General features: G+C 46.6%; 1 protein-coding gene and 1 long non-coding RNA gene across 2 annotated transcripts in view; one reads left to right on the top strand and one right to left on the bottom strand.

The window, feature by feature from the left end:
• ACMSD (aminocarboxymuconate semialdehyde decarboxylase) overlaps nucleotides 1–14,663 on the top strand; it is a 67,656-nt gene extending 52,993 nt beyond the window's left edge. Inside the window, exons 7-10 of the mRNA XM_068245936.1 lie at nucleotides 1,044–1,139; nucleotides 5,655–5,827; nucleotides 10,800–10,898; nucleotides 14,530–14,663. Of these exons, the coding sequence (XP_068102037.1) occupies nucleotides 1,044–1,139; nucleotides 5,655–5,827; nucleotides 10,800–10,898; nucleotides 14,530–14,592 (431 nt within the window). The 3' untranslated portion in view covers nucleotides 14,593–14,663. The remainder of the gene's footprint in view (nucleotides 1–1,043; nucleotides 1,140–5,654; nucleotides 5,828–10,799; nucleotides 10,899–14,529) is intronic.
• LOC137525112 (uncharacterized) overlaps nucleotides 1–26,282 on the bottom strand; it is a 52,720-nt gene that overhangs the window by 18,208 nt on the left and 8,230 nt on the right. The window lies entirely within an intron of this gene.

The following is a 26,282-nucleotide window of genomic DNA, read 5'->3' as shown; positions in this document are numbered from 1 at the left end:
GGCAAGGTAAATTTTTACCTACCACGATCCTGCACAGGCGCTCTTCATTTGGGTTAAGGTGGAAATGGCTGAACCCAATCGATCCGCTCTACTGCGCAGGCGCAAGTCATTTTGTACCTGCGCAGTAGAGCGGATACAATCGGGCAGGCTGTTTCCACCTAGCCCGAACGAAAAGTCCCTAGTGCGGCTGCTGAGGATCCTGGAGGGGTAAATATATCAAACCTTATCAAGCTTGTCGGGAAGGGGGGGAGGGGGGGAGCTAGCGCTGGATTCCACGAAGCTACAGGGGAGGGGGAAGCCTCATTGGAACACTGAGGCTTTCCCCTCCCGAGGTAAGTATCTCCCAGAGAGCTTTTTTTTTTTTTTTTAAAGTACAGAGTCTCTTTAAGTCTGATGACTAAAAATAGATCTGATTATATGGAATGTGATATGAACAGCCAAGGACACAGTCTCCAGATACCAACCCATCCGCAATCTCAGATCTGCTCACAAGCTTCTTTTATCCTCTTCTACAATTACCTCCTCACATTCACGTGTACAAGACTTCTCACGTGCCTCACCCCTCCTCTGGAATGCCCATCCACAACACATCCGCCACTCTCCCACCTTTGAAATCTTTGAACGCTCCCTCAAAACCCAACTTTTCCGACAAGCATATTCTCTAGCTTAGGCCATGCACCCACTAAATAACCTAACTATGCACTGCCTGTACATATACTGTATACTTCCCCACCTCTTGTTTCCACCCCATTCCTTTAGATTGTAAGCTCGCAAGGGCAGTGCTCTCACCCTTTTGTGTCATGGAATGTTATTAATTTAATTGCTTGTACTCGTATTTTGTATCAGTGTTCATATTTGATGTATATCATTGTCTGTATCATTATGTATCCCTTGTTTGTTTTCTTACATTGTACAGCGCCACGGAATATGTTGGCGCTTTATAAATAAATAATAATAATAATAATGTTGTGCCTGCAGTGTGATGGGCAGGGAACCCACCTTGACATATTGAATCATTGAATCTCATATCCCTGTTTTGCTAGGAATGCCAGCAGAGACCACCACTGCCATCTGCTGTATGATTATGGGCGGTGTGTTCCAACAGTTCCCAAAGCTGAAAGTCTGCTTTGCTCATGGAGGTAAGGTTTCACTCTGTGCTAATGCCGCTGTAATATAACAATTGCTTGCTGAATCATCACTCTGTAAAGGTGAGTATACCTGGACACACAAACGTACGTTGTCCATACATTTCTTGATATGGCAGACTGATCGACCCTTCAATTCCATAATTGTATCAAATTGGCAGAGAATCGGTGTTGCAATATGGCCGCCCAACCGATCTTTCAATTAATTTCCACCTGAAATCGGTTGAAAGGATTGATTGTGAATGTTGGAAAATCTCGGTCACAAGGGCTTGATTGGGTGCACATCGGCCACAGCTTTCCATATTGTGACGACTGATAGACCCCCAGCCGGTGTCCCCGAGTGTATAAATGTTATCCTCCCCCAGCATGCTCCTGTGCAGTGTTGAAGGTTAACCTGTCTGCAGGTGGAAATCCTGGCCTCCTCCAGTGTCTGACATCAACCCCAAGCGTGACATCGGATCCATCTGAAAATGGCGCCTGCGAATAATGGCGCACGGTGTTGCCGCTAATCCGTTTGTCGCTTATCGCTATTTAACGTTAAAGCCTTATTGTTATTTAGCGTTAAAGCTTGATCGTTATTTAGCGTTAACACACAGAACCCTCTCTGTACCTATCCCTAACCCCTAAACCCCCCCTGGTGGTGCCTAACCCTAAGACCCCCCCTGGTGGTGCCTAACCCTAAGACCCCCTGATGGTGCCTAACCCTAAGACCCCCCCCCCCCGGTTGGTGCCTAACCCTAAGACCCCCCCGGTGGTGCCTAACCCTAACCACCCCTCTGGTGGTGCCTAACCCTAAGACCCCCCTGGTCGTGCCTAACCCTAAGACCCCCCTGATGGTGCCTAACCCTAAGACCCCCCCCAGTGGTGTCTAACCCTAACCTTGACAGTGTTACATTAAATCCATTCCCTGTTTTGCAGTTAAATAACGTCGGCAGTTTGGCTTATGTAGGGCGCTATTGATAAATAACATTACTGTGGGCAATAACGTCTGCTGTTTGGCAAATTAACTACACTATTGATAAATAACGTTAGTGTGTGCCGTTTTTCTTCTTTATTCCCTGTGCGCCATTATTATGCAGTACTAACGATAAACAGCGATAAGCGTATCTTTTTAATGCGGCGCCATTTTTATGCATAGGCGCTGTGCGCCATTATTTACTGATCCGCGTGACATCACTACATACACCTGGTGTCAAGCAGTAGGGGGGGGGGGAGGGAGGGACATATAAACCGGGAGGGGGGGGGGAGCAAATCCAGTAGATTTTGTGCTGAAATCTATTCGAAATTGGTGTGCAGCGTATGGGCAGGCAACAGGCCCGGATTTACCATAAGGCACTGTAGGCACGTGCCTACAGGTGCCTGATGATGGAAAGGTGGCTCACTCTCCTCCCCCAGTGCCTCCCTCCCTTCTTCCCTATGCAGAGCCCTGATGAGAGTGTAAATGAGAGGTTACTTACCCAGGTCTGTCCATTCCACTGACCAAATCTCCCTTCAGTCAGGGGCACCTCTAGCTACTTATTACTGAGGGTACCTCTGGCTACTAATGCTAAGGGACACCTGTAGCTAACTATCACGGGCAAGGGAAGTAAGGGAGAAGTGACAGCTGGCCTGCCAGCACAACTGTGGTGCGGTTTGTTGGGGATTTGTAGGTACATGGAGGGCGGAGTCTAGGGTGCCAGGACAACTGTGCCTATAAGCTCCTGTGAGGAAAATCCAGGCCTGGCAGGCAATATATTCCTCTCTGATCAGAGACACCATCTCTTATCACTGGCACCATACATGCGCTACATAGGCTGCCCTAACCTGCTGTATCTAGCATGTGTACAAAGATTGAAGCCTTCTACATACGATGGTTCTCGGCTGAGGCGGTCAGTCAGGTTAAGATTCTAGCTTATGTATAGCGGCCCACAACCAAAATTTGGTCCCCGAACTGTCGTCCAAGAGATCAGGTCTCCATCCCAGGGGGTGACAATCCTCGTACGTGTGTACAATGCTTAACCGCTTCAAGACCAGGGTATAAAATGATAGGTTTCCCCATTATAGATAGCCAGGCATAGGTGTCCCGAATATAGGTAGCCAGCAATTACTCACCTCCCCTAGTTCCAGCGAGGAGCAGCTCTTCCTGCCTCCTCTCTCTCCGCCATCCAATATCGCACTGCCGCTAAGTTCTGTGTCCCGGCTTGATGACGTCATTAACCCAGGACCTGACACTAGAGGCAGTGCGAGGCTGGATGTCGGGCAGAGCGGAGGGGGAGCGATGATCGGCGGAGGAATGTCAGGAGAGGTGAGTGGATCCTCTTCTGTCGCCGCCGCCGCCTAGTGATCACTACCATCAGCGGCGGTTGTAGTGATCACATGATCAGGAGCCAATCGTCATGGCTCCTGATCACTGAGGGGAGATGTCATCTGTCATATGAAAGCTCAATCTTCCCATTCGGCTGCGCGCAGCGGGGCCAAAGGACATTACAGTTACGGCCATTCAGCAGCACAGGACGTAACTGTAACATCCTTAGTCCCAAAGGGGTTAAGGGTGTGTTCACCAGTGAGGAGCTCAGCAGTCACTTGCTGGATGAACGCAAACCTGAATTGATTGAGAAATTCACTTCAGATTTGATACTCACCTAAGAATAGGGAAAGCTCTGGGTAGTATAGAGCGTTCCCGTTCCTCCATGCAGCTCACCATTGCTCCACTGTGTCAGCCAATAAAGCTGTTTGACCGAACAGCTACTCGTGTCCCCAGGTAGTTCCGAGGACAACTGCATCGCTACTGCACACATGCGAATCCAGACTAACGCATGCGCAGTAGTTGTTATACACTACTAAACGGAAGGCTCTACCAGGGGTCTCAAACTCAATTTACCTGGGGGCCGCAGGAGGCAAAGTCAGGATGAGGTTGGGCCGCATAAGGAATTTCACAATCGTGGCGCATCGCCGCCTCTGCCCGCCCCTCTCACTCTTCCTTCACAGAGAGGGGCGGGGAGAGGCAGCGATCCGTGCGGCAATTGACGTCAGGAGGGGCAGAGCTGAAGCTGAAAGCTCTGCCCCTTCCAGGAAATGCCGGCGGATTGCCCCCCGGGCGATTTGGGGGCTCTGCAGCCCTCGTTTAGCGGCGGGGATGTGGCAGATTACTTGGGAGCACTGAAGCGAACTATAAGGAAGCTTTTGCCGGCGAGGGCCGAAAAATGTTGTATCGAGGGCCGCAAATGGCCCGCGAGTTTGAGACCCCTGCTCTACACTATCCAGGTAAGTATCATACCTGAAGGCCGGATCCACACTATAAGCTCTTTTCTGAGCGCTTTATGATTGATTAGCGCTTTCTGGGCGCTTTTTAAAAATTTCTCCCATTCACTTTCATTAAAATCGTGGAAAAATTTGTGGCAATTTTTACCACGATTTTAATGAAAGTAAATGAGAGAAATTTTTAAAAAGCGCCCAAAAAGCGCTAATCAATCACAAAGCGCTCAGAAAAGCGCTTAGGCCGAATTGAGGGCCCGTTTCCACTAGCGCGAATTTGCATGCATTTTCAGCATGCAGATTCGCATAACCAATAAAAGTAAATGGGCCTGTATCCACTTGTCTGGAAATGTGAGCGTTTTGCTGTGCAGGAAAAATCTACACAGCAGAGCCATCAGAATTCGCACACCGCGCACACCGCTTGCGATTTGCATGTAATGTATATAATAGGAATTTGCATTGTGTTTTCGTCGTGCGAATTTTCCATGCGAATTTGCATACGTTTTCGTGTAAAATCAATGTAAAAGCAAACAGGCACTGACATGGATAAAATCGCATACTTACAAAAATACACGAAAATGCATGCGAAATTGCATTTACATTTACATACAAATGCATACAAATTTTTTTATGTATTTTCCGCAAATAAATAACACCGCACTGGTGGAAATGGGCCCCAAGTCTTTTCACTTCAGGTTTCCTTTAAAGAGAACCCGAGGTGGGTTTGAAGAATATTATCTGCATACAGAGGCTGAATCTGCCTATACAGCCCAGCCTCTGTTGCTATCCCAAACCCCACTAAGGTCCCCCTGCACTCTGCAATCCCTCATAAATCACAGCCACGCTGCTGACAAACAGCTTGTCAGAGCTGGCTGTGTTTATCTCTATAGTGTCAGTCTGCTGCTCTCCCCGCCTCCTGCAGAACTCCAGTCCTTGCCTGCATCCCTTCCCTCCCTGCTGATTGGAGGGAAGGGATGGGGGCAGGGACCAGAGCTCTGCAGGAGGCGGGGGAGCAGCTGAGACTGACACTACAGATGTAAACACAGCCGCACAGCACGGCTGTGATTTATGAGGGATTGCAGAGTGCAGGGGGACCTTAGTGGGGTTTGGGATAGCAACAGAGGCTGGGCTGTATAGGCAGATCCAGCCTCTGTATGCAGATAATATTCTTCAAACCCACCTCGGGTTCTCTTTAAGTAAAGGCTTTAGTTTGATATTGTAACAGTTATTGCACAGAATCATTTATTTATTGTACAATTTTTTTGTTCTGTGAAGGTGGAGCCTTTCCGTTCACAGTTGGCCGCATTAATCACGGCTTTCATGTGCGTCCTGATCTGTGTGCTACTGACTGCAAGGAGGCCCCCGAGAAATACCTTGGCTCTTTCTACACGGATTCACTGGTGCATGACCACAGGGCCCTAAAACTCCTTATAGATGTCATCGGAAAGGTAAGTGCTCCGAGATCCACCGAACTTAGCTGGCTTCTCATGCCTCCACCCAGGGCTGGTGCTACCTTAGAGGCAAAAGGGGCAATTGCCCCAGGGCCCCAGAGCCTGTGAGGGCCCCCAAGGTGTCTCTTAATTGTTGCTCCCAGGGCCTCTGCAGAGTGTTTGGCAGAGTAACGTCTCAGCTGTGCTGGTGGACGCACTCCTCTATCAGTCTGTGGCTTCGCACTCCCTGTCTTCATGCACCACTGGCTGCATCTTCTCTGTGACCTGCGGCATGTTATTACAAGGATAAAGTCAGGGAGTGCATGAAGCCACGGACTGATAGAGAAGTGCGCCTGCCAGCACAGATGAGATGCAACTCTGCCAAAAGCTCTGCAGGGGCACCAGGGAGCACAGTTAAGTTAAGGTACATACACACGTCTGATTTTTATAAACGAACCGTCGTTTGGACGTCCAAACGGCCGGTCGTTCGGAAGGTCAAATCAGGCGTGTGTACAGTCTGTCGTTCAGCTGATAAGACTGGACTTGAGCGATCCGCTTAACTAATGTAGTTATACTAGCTAATGCACTTACATAAAAAAAATATGAAGTAAATGCACATGACAGACAGCGTTTCCCCAGTAAATGCATGTAATGAGAGACAGCGTTTCCCCACTAAATGCACATAAGAGACAGCGTTTCCCCACTAAATGCACATAAGAGACAGCGTTTCACCAGTAAATGCACATAATAAGAGACAGCTTTTCACCAGTAAATGCACATAAGAGACAGCTTTTCACCAGTAAATGCACATAAGAGACAGCTTTTCACCAGTAAATGCACATAAGAGACAGCTTTTCACCAGTAAATGCACATAAGAGACAGCTTTTCACCAGTAAATGCACATAAGAGACAGCTTTTCACCAGTAAATGCACATAATAAGAGACAGCTTTTCACCAGTGGTGAAAAGCTGTCTCTTATTATGTGCATTTACTGGTGAAAAGCTGTCTCTTATGTGCATTTACTGGTGAAAAGCTGTCTCTTATGTGCATTTACTGGTGAAAAGCTGTCTCTTATTATGTGCATTTACTGGTGAAAAGCTGTCTCTTATGTGCATTTACTGGTGAAAAGCTGTCTCTTATTATAAGAGACAGCTTTTCACCAGTAAATGCACATAAGAGACAGCTTTTCACCAGTAAATGCACATAAGAGACAGCTTTTCACCAGTAAATGCACATAATGGCAAACAGCCAGTGTCCCCAGTATATGTAGCCAGGGATATATGTGCCCAGTATATGTAGCCAGAGGTATATGTCCCCAGTATATGTAGTCAGGGGTATATGTCCCCAGTATATGTAGTCAGGGGTATATGTCCCCAGTATATGTAGTCAGGGATATATGTCCCCAGTATATGTAGTCAGGGATATATGTCCCCAGTATATGTAGTCAGGGGTATATGTCCCCAGTATATGTAGTCAGGGGTATATGTCCCCAGTATATGTAGTCAGGGGTATATGTCCCCAGTATATGTAGTCAGGGGTATATGTCCCCAGTATATGTAGTCAGGGGTATATGTCCCCAGTATATGTAGTCAGGGGTATATGTGCCCAGTATATGTAGTCTGGGGTGTATGTGCCCGGTATATGTAGTCGGGTATATGTGCCCGGTATATGTAGTCGGGTATATGTGCCCGGTATATGTAGCCAGGGGTATATGTGCCCAGTATATGTAGCCAGGGGTATATGTGCCCAGTATATGTAGCCAGGGGTATATGTGCCCAGTATATGTAGTCAGGGGTATATGTGCCCAGTATATGTAGTCAGGGGTATATGTGCCCAGTATATGTAGTCAGGGGTATATGTGCCCAGTATATGTAGCCAGAGGTATATATGCCCAGTATATGTAGCCAGGGGTATATGTGCCCAGTATATGTAGCCAGAGGTATATGTCCCCAGTATATGTAGGCAGGGGTATATGTGCCCAGTATATGTAGCCAGAGGTATATATGGCCAGTATATATAGCCAGAGGTATATATGCCCAGTATATGTAGTCAGGGGTATATGTGCCCAGTATATGTAGTCAGGGGTATATGTGCCCAGTAATATGTAGCCAGAGGTATATATGCCCAGTAAATGTAGCCAGAGGTATATATGCCCAGTATATGTAACCAGGGATATATGTCCCCAGTATATGTAGCCAGGGGTATATGTCCCCAGTATATGTAGCCAGAGGTATATGTCCCCAGTATATGTAGCCAGAGGTATATATGCCCAGTATATGTAGCCAGAGGTATATTTGCCCAGTATATGTAGCCAGAGGTATATATGCCCAGTATATGTAGCCAGAGGTATATATGCCCAGTATATGTAGCCAGAGGTATATGTGCCCAGTATATGTAGCCAGGGGTATATGTGCCCAGTATATGTAGCCAGAGGTATATGTCCCCAGTATTTGTAGGCAGGGGTATATGTGCCCAGTATATGTAGCCAGAGGTATATGTAGCCAGAGGTATATGTGCCCAGTATATGTAGCCAGGGGTATATGTGCCCAGTATATGTAGCCAGAGGTATGTCCCCAGTATATGTAGTCGGGGGTATATGTCCCCATTATATGTAGTCAGGGGTATATGTCCCCATTATATGTAGTCAGGGGTATATGTCCCCAGTATATGTAGCCAGGGGTATATGTCCCCAGTATATGTAGCCAGGGGTATATGTCCCCAGTATATGTAGCCAGGGGTATATGTCCCCAGTATATGTAGCCAGGTGTATATGTGCCCAGTATATGTAGCCAGGTGTATATGTGCCCAGTATATGTAGCCAGGGGTATATGTCCCCAGTATATGTAGCCAGGGGTATATGTCCCCAGTATATGTAGCTAGGGGTATATGTGCCCAGTATATGTAGCCAGGGGGCCCCACCCACCCACCTCCATCCACAGCAGCCAGCAAGTCCCCCCGCCTCCATTCCCAAACCCCCACCCACCCACCCACCTCAGTCCACAGCAGCCAGCAAGTCCCCCGGCCCCCATTCCCCAGCCCCCACCCATCCATCTCCGTCCACATCCACCAGCAGCACCAGGCACATTGTAACTTACAATGGTGCAGTGCAGGCAGTTTGCGGGGTCGGGTCACTCCGCTCTCCTAGGCTCCTCGAGTGACGCATAGCAGGGCAGCTCCTCTTCTCCGCTCCGGCTACCCTCCAGTCCAGACAGTCGCTGTCGCGCAGGATCGCAGCAGCACACTGAGGTCCGTCGCACGCACATCACTCCTCCCTGGCTGGCCGGGCCCAGAAGCCTGAACTATAGAGTAACTGTCAGGCCCGGCCGCCAGGGAGTATCAATGAGCCGCCACGTAGTCCCCCTCCTCACCAGCCACCTTATCAGAGGAGGGGGGCATGGGGGGGGCACTGTTCTAAAATTATTGGGGGGGGGGGGGCGGACCGGCATAAAAAAAAGTCCTCTTCTGATGTACGGGCCCCCTGTGGCGTAGGGCTGCCGCAGGGCCCCATAGCAACCGCTATGGTTGCTATACTTATTGCTACGCCCCTGGGTAGCGGTGTAGAAGGTGGTGAGAACCTTGTTTGCAGTGGTGTAGCAATAGGGGTTGCAAAGGTCTCAACTGCATCGGAGCCCTTGGGCCAGAGGGGTCCCATAGGTCCCTCCCTCAACCACAGTATTAGCTCTCTGTTGGTCCTGTGATGGTAATAATCACTTCTATAGATGCTGTGAATGGTAGTAACCATTAACAAACTGTTCCCTATCTCCTTCTTGCCCATCTAACACTGTGGTTGTCTTGGCAGGTTTTGGTGCGTCGTATCAATTGTTATGTATAGAGTGCTTGGGAGCCCCATGTAAAACTCACACCAGGGCCCATAGCTCCTCAGCTACGCCACTGCTCATGTGGCATCCAAAATTTCTTCAGTTGTCGGCGTCGCAGGAAAAATACCCTCTTGCTCCAATTCCTCTGTAGTTTCTTCCCCAAACTTCTTTTATTCCTCCTCCAAACTTCAGTCATTCCCATGTGCACGGCGCTAGTAAGGCCCACACATAACCAGTAGAACAAAGTGTAGGTGCACAGAGGAAAAATGTCAAAGAGTGGCTTCGTGCTAGTGGGCACGTGTGGACCTTACTAACACAAGCCTGGTACTGATGCACATATCTTGGCCCGGAGCACGGGCAAAAGAAACCTATCTGATTCACGCTGAATGAATCCAGCCGATTCGAACATAATGATTGAATCTGGCAGATATCAATACCACAACATCACCACCCAATCTATCCCTTTGATCGATTTCTGTCCGAAATCAGTAAAGTGTATCAATCGGGCATGCTAAAAAATCTTGTTCGCAAGGGCTCAATCGGGTGTACGGCAGCAGCGGCATTCATTTCCCCAGCGACTGATGGACCGCCTGTCAGTCACTCCCCCAAGTATATGGTACCCCCCATTGCCCGTAGTGAGTGTGTGCAATTCAAAAAGATGCTGGGCACTGGGCAGTGAAGGAGGCAAGTGGCAGAGCTAGTATGATTTTCGCTAGATTGCTTGCTGAAATCAATTTGCAATCTTTCTCCCGAGTGTAGGCTGGAAACAGATCCCTCTCTGATCAGATTCGACCAGGGAGGCATCGGTCTGATGGTCGATCTAGTGGCAGATCTACTTTTAAAGGGAGCCTGAGCAGTAGCCCTGGGTATGCATTTAAGCAATATAATTAGTTATGCCCCCTCACTTACCCTGCCCCGCGGCCGCGTTAACCTCTCTGCCTGCCGGTTCTTCAGTTTCAAAATGCATTACAGCAGGGACTCTGTCAAAAATCGCACTGTGACCCCCAGAACAGGGTTCCTGCGGGTCCTCTCTGCGCATTCACATGCACAGGCTTCCTGGCTTCTTCCTCCTCTGTTCCCCTCCCCTCTGCCCCGCGTCATATGATCCAATACCCCCAGTCAGTAGTTTTGCTGCTAATGGCATCATGATAATCTCTTGGTTTTTATTACAGGACAGAGTAATGCTGGGAACAGACTATCCTTTCCCATTAGGAGAACATCAACCTGGACTCCTCATCGAATCAATGGAAGAGTTTGATGTTAAATTAAAAGTATGATTTCTACTAAATGACTATTATCGACCTAATATATACATTGCCATAAATGCAAAAACTACACTCAGTCCAAACGAATATTCATCCACATCTACAAAAGTTCTACACAGCAACAAAAACCATTATGAGAGATGGTCAGTGGGCTGCAAATATGTTTGACCTGCATGCAGTTTGTACACCGCATTTCAAATTATTATGCACATGATATTTACCTCTGATTTTTCTAAATAACAGATGCAAGTGGCAGACAGTCAGCATCATCTTCATCAACCATTAGCATAATTCAAATGTTACTGAACTAACCTCATGATAACGGGATTTATTAAAAAAAAAAAAAAAAAAAAAAAACTTAAGGGCCCATTCACACTAGGGGCTGGATTCACTAAACCGTGAGAACTCAAATATCACACCTTATCAAGATATCACACCTTATCAGAGTAGCATAGCAAGCGCTATGAAACCGCAGGGGCAAACTTATGCCTGCTAATTGACAATGGCACTCGTTCTGACCTGATCAGAACGAGTGCCATTGCCAATTAGCAGGCATAAGTTTGTAGCACTCGCTGTGCTACTCTGATAAGGCATGTTAACTTTGATAAGGTGTGATATTTTTTCATAAGTAGTGATATCTTTTCATAAGGTGTGATATATTTTCATAAGGTGTGATCTTTGATAAGGTGTGATCTTTGAGTTATCACGGTTTAGTGAATCAAGCCCCTGAAGTGCTTTTCTGAGCTTTTAGTGATTGATTAGTGTTTTTTAAAATCATTCACTTTCATTAAAATTGCGGAAAAGTCGCCACCATTTTGCGACAGAGTCTGCGTTGGAGCATGCTGCAGCATGTATACCTACCTCTCTTCGCTGTGGTGTGCAGCCTCCCTCTGTACACCATATAACCTACCTCTGCCCATGCCCCTTCATCATAACACCTACCTGCCCATGATAGATAGATAGTCAATATCTATCTATCTAGATATTGACTAGATAGATAGATAGATAGATAGATAGATAATGTTGATTCACAAAGACTACACATTTTTAACCTTAAAGTAAACCATAGATCTTGTAAACTAAAGATTTGATACTTACCCGGGGCTTCCTCCAGCCCCATAAACACATTTCAGTCCCACGGCGTCCTCCTGCGGTGTGCCGTCCGCCACGATCAGCCCAGAAACTGGCTCAGTCACGTCAGTCTGGAGGTCCATGCATGTGCAGAAGACCCAGACTGGACCTGACTGAGCCAGTTACCGGGGCTGAATGGCGGACCACAGGAGGACGGTGTGGGACTCAGACGTGTTTATGGAGCAGGAGGATTATTATAATGGAATTGGATAAAAATTGGTGCCGCCAAGTGCATGCCTGAACGACAAAGCGACCAATTGCGGGAGGGAAATTGGTCGCATTGTCAATCGCGCATTCTGCAAGATGTCAGGCCGAAGTTGGTTGGTCAGATGTGTGGGGGTACGGCGTCCGATTTTGGAATGAGCGACGAAACCCCCGTTTGTCGAATCTGCCCATAATCGTCAGGTGTATGGCTACCTTAAAGGAATCATCAGGCAACTATATAGGAAATCCGATTTACTTACCTTGGGCTTTCTCCAGCCCTTTGCAGCTGTCTGTCCCACGCTGACAGCTTCGTTCACAGCCGCCGGCCCGGAGTCCCCGCACGGTGCAGAGGAAAACCTCGAGGTCATCCTTATTGCGCCTGCGTGAAGCGCCGCTGTCAATCAAGCTTACGTTGTCCGTGAAGTACTGCGCAGGCGACCTCGAAGTCGTCCTCCACACCGTGCGGGAGGCCCGGGTGGCGGCTGTGAACGAAGCTGTCAGCGTGGGACAGACAGCTGCACGGTGCAGAGGACGACCTAGAGGTCGAACCTTACTGCGCCTGCGTGAAGCACCGCTGTCAATCAAGCTCACGTTGTCCGCAAAGTACTGTGCAGGCGACCTCGAAGTCGTCCTCTGCACCGTGCGGGGACCCCGGGTCGGCGGCTGTGAACAAAGCTGTCAGCGTGGGACAGACAGCTGCGAGGGGCTGGAGAAAGCCCCAGGTAAGTAAATCGGATTTCCTATATAGTTGCCTGATGATTCCTTTAAGGAGAGCTAATGTTTGATAGTAGATAGCAGGGCTGTGGAGTGGGTCCAAAAATACACCGACTCCGACTGCTCAGTTTAGGATTCCACCGACTCCGACTCCTCGACTCCTCTAATTTGCATATTACAATTTTGTTGATTAACAGTATGTAACGTGAAATTCGTCTCTTAACTGCCAACGCTTAGGAATTTTACAAGACAACTGGAGTGAGAAGGATATGTAGACTACTATATTTATTCCCTTTAGGCTAAAACTAGTCCTTGGTAAGAGTACTTGTAAAAGGTACAGACCAGAACAAAGAACATCTATCAGGCCCTAGGCAATGTGACTGTGGGTACATGTAAGAATGATGTGCAGGTACTCTGCAGGGGAATGAGGAGATTCTTCCTCTATTACACATTCTTCATGCACAATCTGAACAAGGTTTATGGGTGATAGACAACACCTCTGTGTTCAATGTGCACAACATTATCAGTGGATTCCCTGCAGCTCTGTGAGGAGAGCATATGTAGACTATAGTACTACTGTGTAACAAAGTAAACCTGAGACAGATACAATTAAAGTTTTATACATACCTGGGGCTTCCTCCAGCTCCCTTCAGGCTAATCAGTCCCTCGCTGTCCTCCTCCGCCACCTGGATGTTCTGCTATGAGTCCAGGTACTTGAGCCAGTCTGGTGTAGTGCGCATGCACACACTCCGCCGCCAGGAGCATACTACACTTGTGCAGCACTAATGTGCAGATGCAGAACGCTCCTGGCTGTGGAAGCGGCACGTAGCCAGACTGCTCTGACTGGCTGAATTACCTGGACTCATAGCAGAAGATCCAGGTGGCGGAGGAGGACAGCGAGGGACCGAATGGCCTGAAGGGAGCTGGAGGAAGCCCCAGGTATGTATAAAGCTTTTCTTTTAATTCGCCTCAGGTACCCTTTAATTCATAGTCACCAAACCAAATTTTATCAACATATCAATTTATTTGATTTCATGAGCAAAGAGAGTGCGTACGTTTGCATAAACCAGCATCAATGCAGAATTATTTCCATCTCATTGACCATCTCTATTAGTGACACGGCTACACATCAGGCTTTATTCTTACAGCATAGATGTTATTTCGTATAAATAAGAGATTCCTGTGTACACATCATATATACAGTCACAATCAGATGTGTATATCTGACTTTAAAAATACGGGTACTGCTTTATTGAAGCAGCACAAGTAACTAATTTTGATTGGTTTATTTCATTTTTGTGGACTGAACACAGCTATTACTGTATATATGCTGTATATATACATTATTTTTAATGACTTATCTGAGAAATAGAACATTTTATCGTATTTTCTATTTTAATTACAGTTACAATTTCATTAGGAGTCGGAGTCGGTGCATTTTTTCCCAACTCCGACTCCAGGCACCCAAAATTGCTCCGACTCCGACTCCACGACTCTGACTCCACAGCCCTGGTAGATAGACAGATAAACATTGCTGCTAATAATTTTTTATGTATTTGTGCAACTGTTTCCACTTTTCTCTTTACAGGACAAGATCTTGGCTGGCAATGCATTGTCATTCCTGGGAATAGACCGAACAGACTTTCAATGACCATAACAATGCTGAGGACATCTATTCTGTTACATTTACATGTGTTTATAGTAAATACTGTGGCAACAAAACGTTTTGTTTCTCCTTTCTTTTCTTTCATGCTAGTAACATGTTTCCTGTTACACTTTCCCATGCTCTGGGATTCCCAGGCGACTTGTGAAATGCTCCCTGATTCTAATTATTATGAACCCCCATTTGTGGAACGCCCCCCATCCTTTATGTAAGGGCCTATTTCCATTGGGTGCCGTTTCCATTTCCGAATCAGACGCTGCAACCGTGCTGCAGGAAAACTGCAGGCGAATGGCTTTAGCTGTGCAATGCACCGATTTTTTTTTTAGGCCACACCTGATTTCGGATTTACAAAATCACATGTGGAAAATGGTTGCAATTCTTGACTAGTGGGAATAGGCCCATTAACGATACAATCCCTTGGACAATCGATTTTCCGATTCGATCATTATGATTACAAAGTAAAACTGCTAACCAATCTGATTCCATGAATCTAATCGAACTGGTAAGCTCTTTCTCTTCTGTTAGTGGCCTCGAGCGATCTGCGATTGATTGTCTTGGGGATTGTATGCTTATTGTACACATTTAAGCTATGTACAAATGCTGGAAACATCCATTCAAAGTATATTCACTCAGTTTACCATAAAGCCGTCTACTAACGATCCAATCTTTTTTGTCCAATCTTACTATTTGTATGTAATGTAAGAGACTGCCTAAAATATCCATTCAATTTACCCTTATACTCAGGGCCGGTTGTAGACTTTTTGCCGCCTGAGAAAAACTTCTGAGATGCCACCACCGCCCCCCTCCCCCGCCAGTATAATGACCCCCCAGAATAGGTACCCTGGAGGGCGTAGCAGGCAGGAAGGGGCCTACAAGTCACAGTGGTGGGGAAGGGGATCGGTCTCCCCCTCACTCACCTGGGTCCCCCAATCTGCGCTCCCCCTCCAGCTATTAAGCACAGCAGCGTAATATGATCAGGCAGTGGGCGGGGATGACTCGCCTCTTCCATGTTCCCAGCGTGCGTTCCACTCTTGTCACTTCCTGAAATGCTGCCCACTTACAGTACAGTGGGCGGCATTGCAGGAAGTGAGGAGAGTGGAATGCACGCTGGAATGCTGAAGAGGTGAGTCATCTCTGCCCGCTGCCTGATCCTACTATGCTGCTGCGCTTAATAGCTGGAGGGGGAGCACAGATCGGGGGACGCATGTGAGGGAGGGGTCCAACTCCCCGCCCCGCCACTGTGCCCAATACCCCCTAACTGCCCGTACCCCCTTCGGCTCAGTGCGCCCCCCCCACGGCCAGGCGGGTCCCCCCTCGACTTTGCCGCCTGAGAAACCCACTTCACCCTGCCTTATGGGCGGCCCGGCCCTGCTTATAGTACATACATTTGGTAAGGTTGTACAAAAAAGATTTTATCATTAGTGGGCAGCATTAGTTAGGGATAGATCAATCAGCTTGGTACAACAGGCCCTACTTGACACATGTATGACTCACTTTATAAAAGCTAGATGTACACTACACACAATTTTCAACAATCTATCCAAATAGATTGGATGTAAGATTCAGTATAGAAAACTATGTCAAGGAAACCTGAAGCAAGAGACATATGGAGGCTGCAATAATTATTTCCTTTTAAGCAATACCAGTTGCCTGGCAGCCCGCCTCCTGATCCATGTGGCTGCAGTAGTGTCTGACTCTGAATAACACCAGAAACAAGCATGCAGCTAATCTTGTCAGATCTGACAATAATGTCAGAAACACCCAATCTGCTGCATGCTTGTTTAGGGGGTATGGCTAAAAGTATTATGCCGGGAATAGACGGTGCGTTTTCGCGGCTCGATTATGCCGCCGGATCGATTCCCGCTCGTCCCCGTGGGCGATTCTCTTATCTTCTGCTCGTTTTCCTTATCTTCTTCCATTGTCCCGCCCGCGGTATCAAGCGCAGAATCAATCCGGCAGGGTGATCGGACACGTCGGAAATGATCAATTGAGCCATCTAACGGCTCAATCGTGCCTCAGAAATGCACTGGATAGCCAGGCAACTGGTATTGCTTAAAGCTTCGGGAGCACTCGGGCTTCCGAAGCTCCGAAGGGAGGCTTCGGAAATGCTTCGGAAGCCCGAGTGCTCCCGAAGACGGACTGATCTACATTGCACACGTGCGTGCGCCCTCTGTGACGCGTCGCGTGTGCGCCGCCTGACTTCGGGAGGACTCGGCTCCCGAAGACTTCCGAAGTCCCCTCGGCATGGGACGAGAACGGAGGAGCCAGTGCAGCACCGGGCCACTGGGAGAGGAGAGGGATGGCTCATTAGGACGGAGCCTTCCCTCCTTAGGTGAGTATCTGCCTTTTTTTTTTTTTTTTTTTTAAGAACCCGGGTTACATTAGCTTTAAAAGGAAATAAACATGGCAGCCTCCATATCCCTTTGATTTCAGGTTCCCTTTAAGTCAAGCAGAATTCTGCAGGTGACAAATCTTCAGCCACAAAATGCCACTGGATCTACGTAACGCTAAAGGTGCGTACACACGCCGTATTTTTACAAGCGACGGGTCCGTCAGACCCTCCCGGGTAGCAGTCATTCTGCCAACAGTAGCACGTCTGTAGCTGTCTGCAGACTGATAAAACTGTTTTTGACTGATTCGCCGTGCGGATCTTATCAGTCTGCCGACACCCGACAGCTTGTACACACGTGCTTCCGTCAGCAGACTGACCGCTCCGCGGGAGGGTCTGACGGACCTGTCGCTTGTAAAAATACGGCGTGTGTACGCGTCAAATGTCATTATCCAAACACCACTCTGGTATGTACTACAAAGCAGAGAGGAGCTTCCAGTGTTTTGTAGCTTGGAAGAGCGTCAGTGAATCAGGACATAAGGGTACCGTGTTTGGCTCAAAGCGAACAACAAACTATTCTCGATATACAATATCGACTCGCCTGTTTCGCCATACCACAGGGAAGCAGCTGCTTGTGTTGTCATACTGCAAATTCCCCTGAAGTGGATGTTGATTGAGGAGGTTATTCCAGCAGCATTATGTTGTCTGATCATGATTAACACTATTATTTCATACAACAAAGCCCAGCAGCCAAACACAGGAAATGAGTGAATTAAAGCTGAAAGCTTGGCAGGGCAGCTCTGATTGGCTTCTACTTCTGCTGCTAAAGGGATCTTCTTGTGATTGGTTTGTAAAGTGATGAGATTAAGCTTCATATAATTAGCAACTGAAACTAGACACAATCACTTAAAGTAATTATCACTTAGATATCTTTTCTCTAAAATTAGATTAAGTTCAGCAAACGACATCTGGGGTTGTTCTGGATACTTCAGGTGACAGTTCAGGGTGGAGCACTGTACAGACACTATGGTGGCTATACACTTAAGAGGCCCTTACGCCTAACGATTTTGCCGCCGATATACAGCAGATTCGATCACTGTGATCGAATCTGCTGTGAAATCGTTGCACAAACACTGACAGAATGATCGATTTCCATCCGAAATCAATCGTTCCCATCGATTCCCGTCGTTCCGTCCGTGCGGAAGATTATTCTCGATCGTCGGCGGGTCGGGAGTGCGTCGATAGCGGCGTTCGAATGCCCGACGACCTACGCAATACAGCTGCAATACATTACCTGCTCCGCCGGCGCGACTCCCCTGGTCTCCGCTGTCTTCTTCTCCGCGCTGGTCTCCGGGTCCAGCAGGCTTCACTTCTTCCTGTCCCGGCAGGAGGTTTAAACAGTAGAGGGCGCTCTACTGTTTAAACTTCCCCCAGACAGGAATAAGTGAAGCCTGCCGGACCCGGAGACCAGACCAGAGTGGAGAAGACAGCGGAGACCAGGGGAGTCGCGCCGGCGGAGCAGGTAATGTATGCAGGCATGCGGGGGGGGGGGGGGGGGGCAGCGGCAGCAGCACCACCACCACCACAGATTGTGATCGGTTTCATGCTGAAATCGATTCACAATCTGTTTGCAGTAAAGGCAGCCATACGATCCCTCTCTGATCAGATTCGATCAGAGAGGGATCTATCTGTTGGTTGATCTGATGACAAATCGACCAGTGTATGGCCACCTTTATAGATTTGCAGCAGATTCGACCATCAGATAGATTTCTGTTAGGTGCCTGTCAAGTCGAATCTGACAGGAATCTGATGTGTGCCACACACTAGGAACAGATTTCCAATAGATTTCAGAATGAAATTTATTGGAGATCTATCTAAATGCATTAATGGACCATAAAGCCCCATCTACACCATACAATTTTTTGTGCGATTCGATTAATCGATTCGATTCAATCTGACATGTCCGATGGGGATTCGATTTGATTTGATTTGCCATTGCAAAACAATGGCAAATTGAATCGAATCCCGATCGGACATGTCAGATTGAATTGAATCGATGAATCAAATTGAATCGCACAAAAAATTGTATGGTGTAGATGGGGCTTTAGATCCAATGCAACTCTATGGGCCATGGATCTGCTACCAGCAGCAGATCGACCTAGATCTTCCATCCTGTCAGATATATCAAATCCATCAAAATCGGCCACAAATTGATCGATAGATTTGAAAGAATCAATTTCTATAGAATCGATTGATCGATGGCTGAAATCGACCAGAGTATGGACCCCTTATGCAAGCCTGAAATCTATCAGGAATCTGCCTCACGATGACGCCTATTTCGTCCGCCTGGCTGACCCCCCCCACCCTCCAAGTAAATGTGTTGTCCGCCCCTCCAGTGCCCACGCATGGTAAATTGCACCTGTCCAGCTGCCGCAACTCCAGGTGTCTCCATCACACAGAGCCACCACGTATGCCACCGCGGTCATTATGGTATCAAGGCTGCTACCGACGCACACGCGATTGCGCATTTGTGACCGAGATCTTTCCAGCATGTCCGATTGGCACATTTGACAGATATTGGGCCAAAATCAATGGAATCATCGATCGAGCATCCTTGTTGCTGCAGCAATTTTCATCCAATTTGGTAAAATTATCAAATAGGATGGCTGTTCGGGCTGCCAAAATCAGTAGATGTATAACCACCCTTACTTATAGACAGACTGCCTAAAGGATACCCGAGGTGACATGTAACATGATGAGATAGACATGGGTATGTACAGCGCCTGGCACACAAATAACTATGCTGTGTTCCTTTTTTTCTCTCTCTGCCTGAAAGAGTTAAATATCAGGTATGTAAGTGGCTGACTCAGTACTGACTCAGACAGGAAGTGACTACAGTGTGACCCTCACTGATAAGAAATTCCAACTATAAAACACTTCCCTAGCAGAAATTGGCTCCTGAGAGCAGGAAAGAGATAAAAAGGATCAATAGTTCATACATTTTTAGCTCTGGCATACTTCAATGGATGTGTCATTGAGCAAAAACAATAAAACAATTAAAACTTAAAAAGTAGATTTAAACATAAAATAAAACTGTGGAATAATTTAAAAAGTCATTTTTAGGAGAAGAAAGATAGATACAATCGTTTATTTCATTAGTTTATTTTCGCTTCAGGTGTCCTCTAAGTACAATGGGGTTGATTCAAGTTATACATACGCATAACTATTTTCCAAGCCAATCCGATTGTTCAAGTGTTTTAAAGGCTGTATTAAACGGTAACAGTAAATTCGGGCACCTGAGGCTAGTGGACAAATCGGGCGCCGCCATTCACTCCTATAATAAATATTGTTTAATGGGCGCCCGATAGGAAAAAAGGGCGCCGGAGAAAAATAACGTTTTAAAAGCGGCGCCCGGAGACTTAATGTTTTATTACTGTTTCTCATGATTACACATTATTTAATGATTTATACATTTTTAAATTTTATTTTTAAACGAAAAACAGTACAATATTTTTTTTAAAACATTATTTTTAAACGAAAAACAGTACTTTTTTTTTTTTTTTTACATTATTTTTAAACGAAAAAACCAACAGGGGGGTCTTAGGTTTAGGCACCAACAGGGGGGTCTTAGGTTTAGGCACCGACAGGGGGGTCTTAGGTTTAGGCACCAACAGGGGGTCTTAGGTTTAGGCACCAAAAGGGGGGTCTTAGGTTTAGGCACCAACAGGGAGGTCTTAGGTTTAGGCACCAACAGGGGGGTCTTAGGTTTAGGCACCAACAGGGGGGTCTTAGGTTTAGGCACTAACAGGGGGGTCTTAGGTTTAGGCACCAACAGGGGGGTCTTAGGTTTAGGCACTAACAGGGGGGTCTAGGGGTTAGGGGTAGGTACAGGGAGGGTTACTTAGGCACCAACAGGGGGGGTCTTAGGTTTAGGCATCAACAGGGGGGTCTAGGGGTTAGGGGTAGGTACAGGGAGGGTTACTTAGTAATTTTTTTTTTAAACGTTATTATACGTTTCACTATTTAAACGAAAGATTAACGTTTTTACAATTGCCGATTTAATGCACATTATTTAATGATTTATAACTTTATAAAACATTAATTTTAAACGAAATACAGTACAATACATTTTTAAACGTTATCCATGCTTATCGTTAAAAACCCGGCGCCCTTTTTTCCCAGCGCCCCTTTTTAACGTACGCGTATTAAACACCAGGAATACAGACATGTAGCATTGCAGGTAGCAGTAACTGAGGGCCTGTTTGTAGGCCCTACATTGACCATCTGATTTAAATATTATATTCGATTTGGATGAAAACTGGTGCTGCCAAGTGCATGCCTGATCAGCGATGTGACCAATCTCGGGCAAATGTATTGATCAAACATGCTGCAAGCTGTTAGCCCGACATGCTTGAGCGGGTTTGCAGCAGTAATGGGGTGCGATAGTCAAACAATGTATGCAATGGAAAGCCACAACCGCTGCCCCCCCCCTAGTGTACATGTACCCCCCCCCCCCCCCCCCCCTTCCTACCCCCCGCAGCCTTGCATTAATACTTTTCCTGTCATGCAACCCAACACTATTTCCGGATTTCTCTTCCATGTTCGCACACCGCATGCATTGTGAACCTAGGGCCAGAAGAGGTAAATTATTGATGCAGGGGCAAAGGGGGAGGGGGTGGGTGTACACTAGGGGGGCAGTGGCCAGAGGCGACGGGGCTGATTGTCTGAAGATTTAATACTAAAATCAGTCAGGAATCTGCCTGCGGTTTATCGGTTTATGGCGGCCAACAGATCTCTTTTTCCGATCATATTCTATCTGAGAAAGATCTGTCTATTGGTTGATCGGCCGCCAAAATCAGTAAATGTATGGGCACCAGAGGCATAACTAGAGGGGAGGAGCCCCTGTGATCAGAGGGGGGTCCAGAGCTGTGGGGGGGCCCAACTACTAAACTTCCCTTGTTTCGGGGACCATCCTTCAGATCAGGTGTTTTTGTGGCTACGCTTGTTATGTGTGTGAAGATCCTGATGGCCACACTTGTTTTATGACCCTTGTGAGATGGGCCCCAAGGCCGTCATTGGGCACCAAGGGGAGGAAAGGGATGTGAACATAAAAGGTTATGACACTCAGGGGCGTAACTAGAAATCACCGCGCCCCCCTGCAAAAGTTTGGATCTCCCCCCCACACCCTCCCGGACCCACTCAGGGCCGTTTTGGGGGGAGAGGGAAGGGCTTGGCCACACAGCATGAGGGGAGAGCTTGGCCACACATCAGCACCCTCACCTCTGGCTCTCCCCTCCAGCATCTATCAGCGGCAGCAGGCGGCAGGCAGGAACACATACCTCCATCCACTGCGGAGGTCCGATCTCTAAGTGCCTCATGCTACTTCCTGTTTAAACAGGAAGTAGCGTCAGACACTTAGAGAGAGGAACCACCGGCGGTAGAACGCATGAAGGTATGTGTTCCTGCCCGCCGCCTGCTGCCGCTGATAGATGCTGGAGGGGAGCGCTGAGGTGAGAGCTCGAGGTGAGGGGAGGGACTGTCCCCCCTCTCCACTGATGTGTGGTCATGCTCTCTCCTCATGCTGCGACCCCTCCGCCCCCCCCAAAACGGCCCTAGAGGGGCCCCGGGCGCCCCCACACGTGCACAGGCTGCAGCCCCTATGTTATGCCCCTGATGCCACTGATAGGCACTGTTAGTGTTCAGGTCAAGTTGTTGACGGCCCTGGGCCTGAGACCTTCAGTAAACATCTCACTTCTCTGGTCACCACATTCTGATGCTAACCAGGACTGGAAAGTTAGGACAAAGCAAGGATTTAAATTCACCTGATACAAGGAACAATTTCCTATATTCAGCAATGTGTGGGTGTTTAGTTCTCTGTCCGTATGCTAAATACAACCACAATGTACAACAACAATTTTACCCCCACAGAACAATAGCAGGTGCTAAAGTGTTTATCTACATACTAATAGGACAAATGGGAGATCTTTCCTTCTTCCAGCCCAGCCAGGGTACTTCACAATCCAATGGTTCAGCATTGGGCAAGCACCTCACTCTTCCACTGGCTGACGGCTGTGGCATGCTGGTCAAAATTATGTTAAAATTAAAAATAACTCAGGAAAATGTAATAGTAGGAGTCCTCGGAGACATAAGAAAACCTCTTAAGCCCCATCTACACCATACAATTTTTTGTGCGATTCGATTCATCAATTCGATTCAATCTGACATGTCTGATCGGGATTCGATTCAATCGGTAGTGTGATTGATTTGCCATTGTTTTGCAATGACATTCGACCACACTATTGAATCGAATCCCGATCGATCAATTTTCGTTCAGTTCTATGAAAATCGATCCAAGTAAACTATCGAAAAAATGATAAAAAAGATCGGAAAACCGAAAAATCGATCGAAATTCAGATTGGACATGTTGGAAATAATCGATCTGGCTGGTAAATCTGCCAGAAAATTACACACCATACAATTTTCTGGTAAATTTCCCTGCCAGATCGATTAAATCCAACATGCCCAATCTGAATTTCGATCAATTGTTTGATTTTCCGATCTTTTTTTTAACCGATTCAGCCCTCAGTCGTTTTCAGCTTATGCATCCGAGCAATGTTCACCTCCCATTCTTTAGCCTATAACTTTATCATTACTTATCACAATGAACTGATCTATATCTTGTTTTTTCCGCCACCAATTAGGCTTTCTTTGGGTGGTACATTTTGCTAAGAGCTACCTTACTGCAAATGCATTATAACAGAAAGAATAAGAAAAAAAACTGAAAAAATTCATTATTTCTCAGTTTTCGTCCATTATAGTTTTAAAATAATACATGCCTCCATAATTAAAACCGACGTATTGTATTTGCCCATTTGTCCCGGTTATTACACCGTTTAAATGATGTCCCTATCACAATGTATGCCGACAATATTTTATTTGGAATTTTTTCCGTTTTGCATCCATCACTTTTTACAAGCTTCTAATAAAAAAAAATATAGAAATATTTCATCTTTACATAGATATTTAAAAAGTTTAGACCCTTAGGTAAATATTTATATGCTTTTTTTTTATTGTAATGTTTTTTATTATTATTATTATTAAACATTTTATTTGGGTATTTTTGGGAGGGTGGGATGTAAAAAGTAATTTTTTTAATGTAAATATGTTTATTTTATTTTTCTATGTAGATGTAGTTTTACTTTTTGGCCACAAGATGGCAACCTTAGGTTTATTTACATGACGTCACTCTAAGCGTAACATGTATGCTTAGAGGGACGTAGGGGGCAGAAAAAGCGAAGCTTCCGAGAGAAGCTGGTGCTTTTTTTCTGCGGGGGAGAGGAATCAGTAATCGGGCACCATAGCCCGATTCATTGATTCCTGGGCTAACAATCCACGTCCGGGAGCACGCGTGCACGCGTGCGATCGGTCGCGGGAGCACTCGGGAGCGCACATGGCCTCCTGGACGTAGCTTCTACGTCCAGGAGGCGAAAGTAATTGTTTTTTTCCATCTTCTTTTTATCGATTTTAAAATCAGTTCTATGAAAATTGATTTAAAAAATAATAAAAAAAACGATTAAAAAAAGGTTGAAAAATCAATCGTAATTCAGATCGGACATGTTGGAAATAAATGATCTGGCACTTAAATCTGCCAGAAAATTGTATGGTGTGTAGCTAGCATTACACGATTCAGCAAAGCTGGCCTGATGGCTGAAGCTCTTGCTAGTAATGATCATGAGTGAGGAGAGGATTAACATAACACATCCCTGAAAGAGCCACTGTAATATATCAGCTCAGTGTTCTAACAAATACGAGTTTTATGAGATGCTGCTGATATATAGGGCCTGATTCACAAAGCGGTGCTAACTTTTAGCCCGCTCCTGAAAAGGCCATTATCACGCCTAAACTCAGTGTTCACGTGATAATGAGCACTCGCGCGCAAAGTCCCACGCGCAAAACTTAGCGCGCATAGTGCGCCGTTAAGGTCGCACCCCATGCATCCTTATAGGCGCATTGGGTGCATCGTTATTGTCGCACCGCAAGGCAACGTTGCCCCGCGCAACGCACGTTTGCGCGTCAGACTTTGCGCGCGGGGTTATTTTAGAAAACGGTGCTAACCCAGTTAGCACCCTACTTATCACGCCTAAAGTCTTTAGGCATGCTAACCGGGTTAGCAGGGCCGCTTTAAGCAACAATGGGGCCCCAGGGCAAAATAAACCTGGGGGGCCCCCCCAACAGATACCCGGAGCAAAAATTGGCATTAAGGGACCTTTTTTGCAGCTGGTATAGTCAGGGTTTGAAGCCCCAATCGGTCGGAGCTCCACATTCTGGCTATCCCAGCCTGCATGGGGGACAAGGGGTTAAAAAGTTTCAGGAGGGGGGACCCCGCAAAATTTAAAAAAAAAAAATTCCCACACCCACACAAAAAAAATTGGGAAAATAGGAAAAAAATGCCAGGGATCTTCATACAGCCATATTGCGGCTGTATAGCGATCCCTGGCCAAAGCGCTGCGGCTGCGTATGGACCCCCTGGAAACCCCGTCAGGAAATGTATTGCTCTTTCGATACATGTAAAATTACACTACCGTTAGGTACTAAAAGTGACATTTACCGCATTTAAAAGTATACTTTTTTCTTTCGAAACTTTAAAATCGATTTTCTCAAAAACTATAAGGTCTTTTTGAAAAATTGTTTTTTCCTCTTATTCCTAATGATCTCATCCTGCACATTTAGGGTTTCTAGAATTTAAGGTGTATTTGCTATTTACCATTAAAGTCGGCTGGTTTTTAAATGTGTATTTTTTTTCCTTTGAAACTTTAAAATCGATTTTCTTAAAAAACTATAAGGTCGATTTGAAAAATTTTGTTTTCCTCTTGTAGCCACTGGGGGCCCCTACAAGCTCTGGGGCCCTGGGGCAGCTGCCTCCTTTGCCTCTATGGTAGCGCCGGCCCTGCGGGTTAGCACCGTTTACTGAATCAGGCCCATAGAGTCATCTAGTGTACCTATTTTTGTTCCTGCACATTTTTAATGTGGTCTGCACTGGACAGCACGGTGGCATAGTGGTTAGCACTCTCAGCTTGCAGCGCTGGGTCTCCAGTTTGAATCCCAGCCAGGGCACTATCTGCATGCAGTTTGTATGTTCTCCCTGTGTCTGTGTGGGTTTCCTCTGGGCACTCCGGTTTCCTTCCAAAACCTAGATACATGAATTGCCATATGACTATGGTAGGGATTAGATTGTGAGCCCCTCTGAGGGACCGTTAAGTGACAACACACTATATACTCTGTACAGCGCTGTGGGAGATGTTGGCGTTACTTTTTTACTAGAATTTACCATAGTATGACTCATCTATTT

Source organism: Hyperolius riggenbachi, chromosome 7, assembly GCF_040937935.1.
Source record: "Hyperolius riggenbachi isolate aHypRig1 chromosome 7, aHypRig1.pri, whole genome shotgun sequence".
In the NCBI taxonomy this organism is placed as follows: Eukaryota; Metazoa; Chordata; class Amphibia; order Anura; family Hyperoliidae; genus Hyperolius; species Hyperolius riggenbachi.
This window is presented reverse-complemented; position numbering and strand designations above follow the sequence as displayed.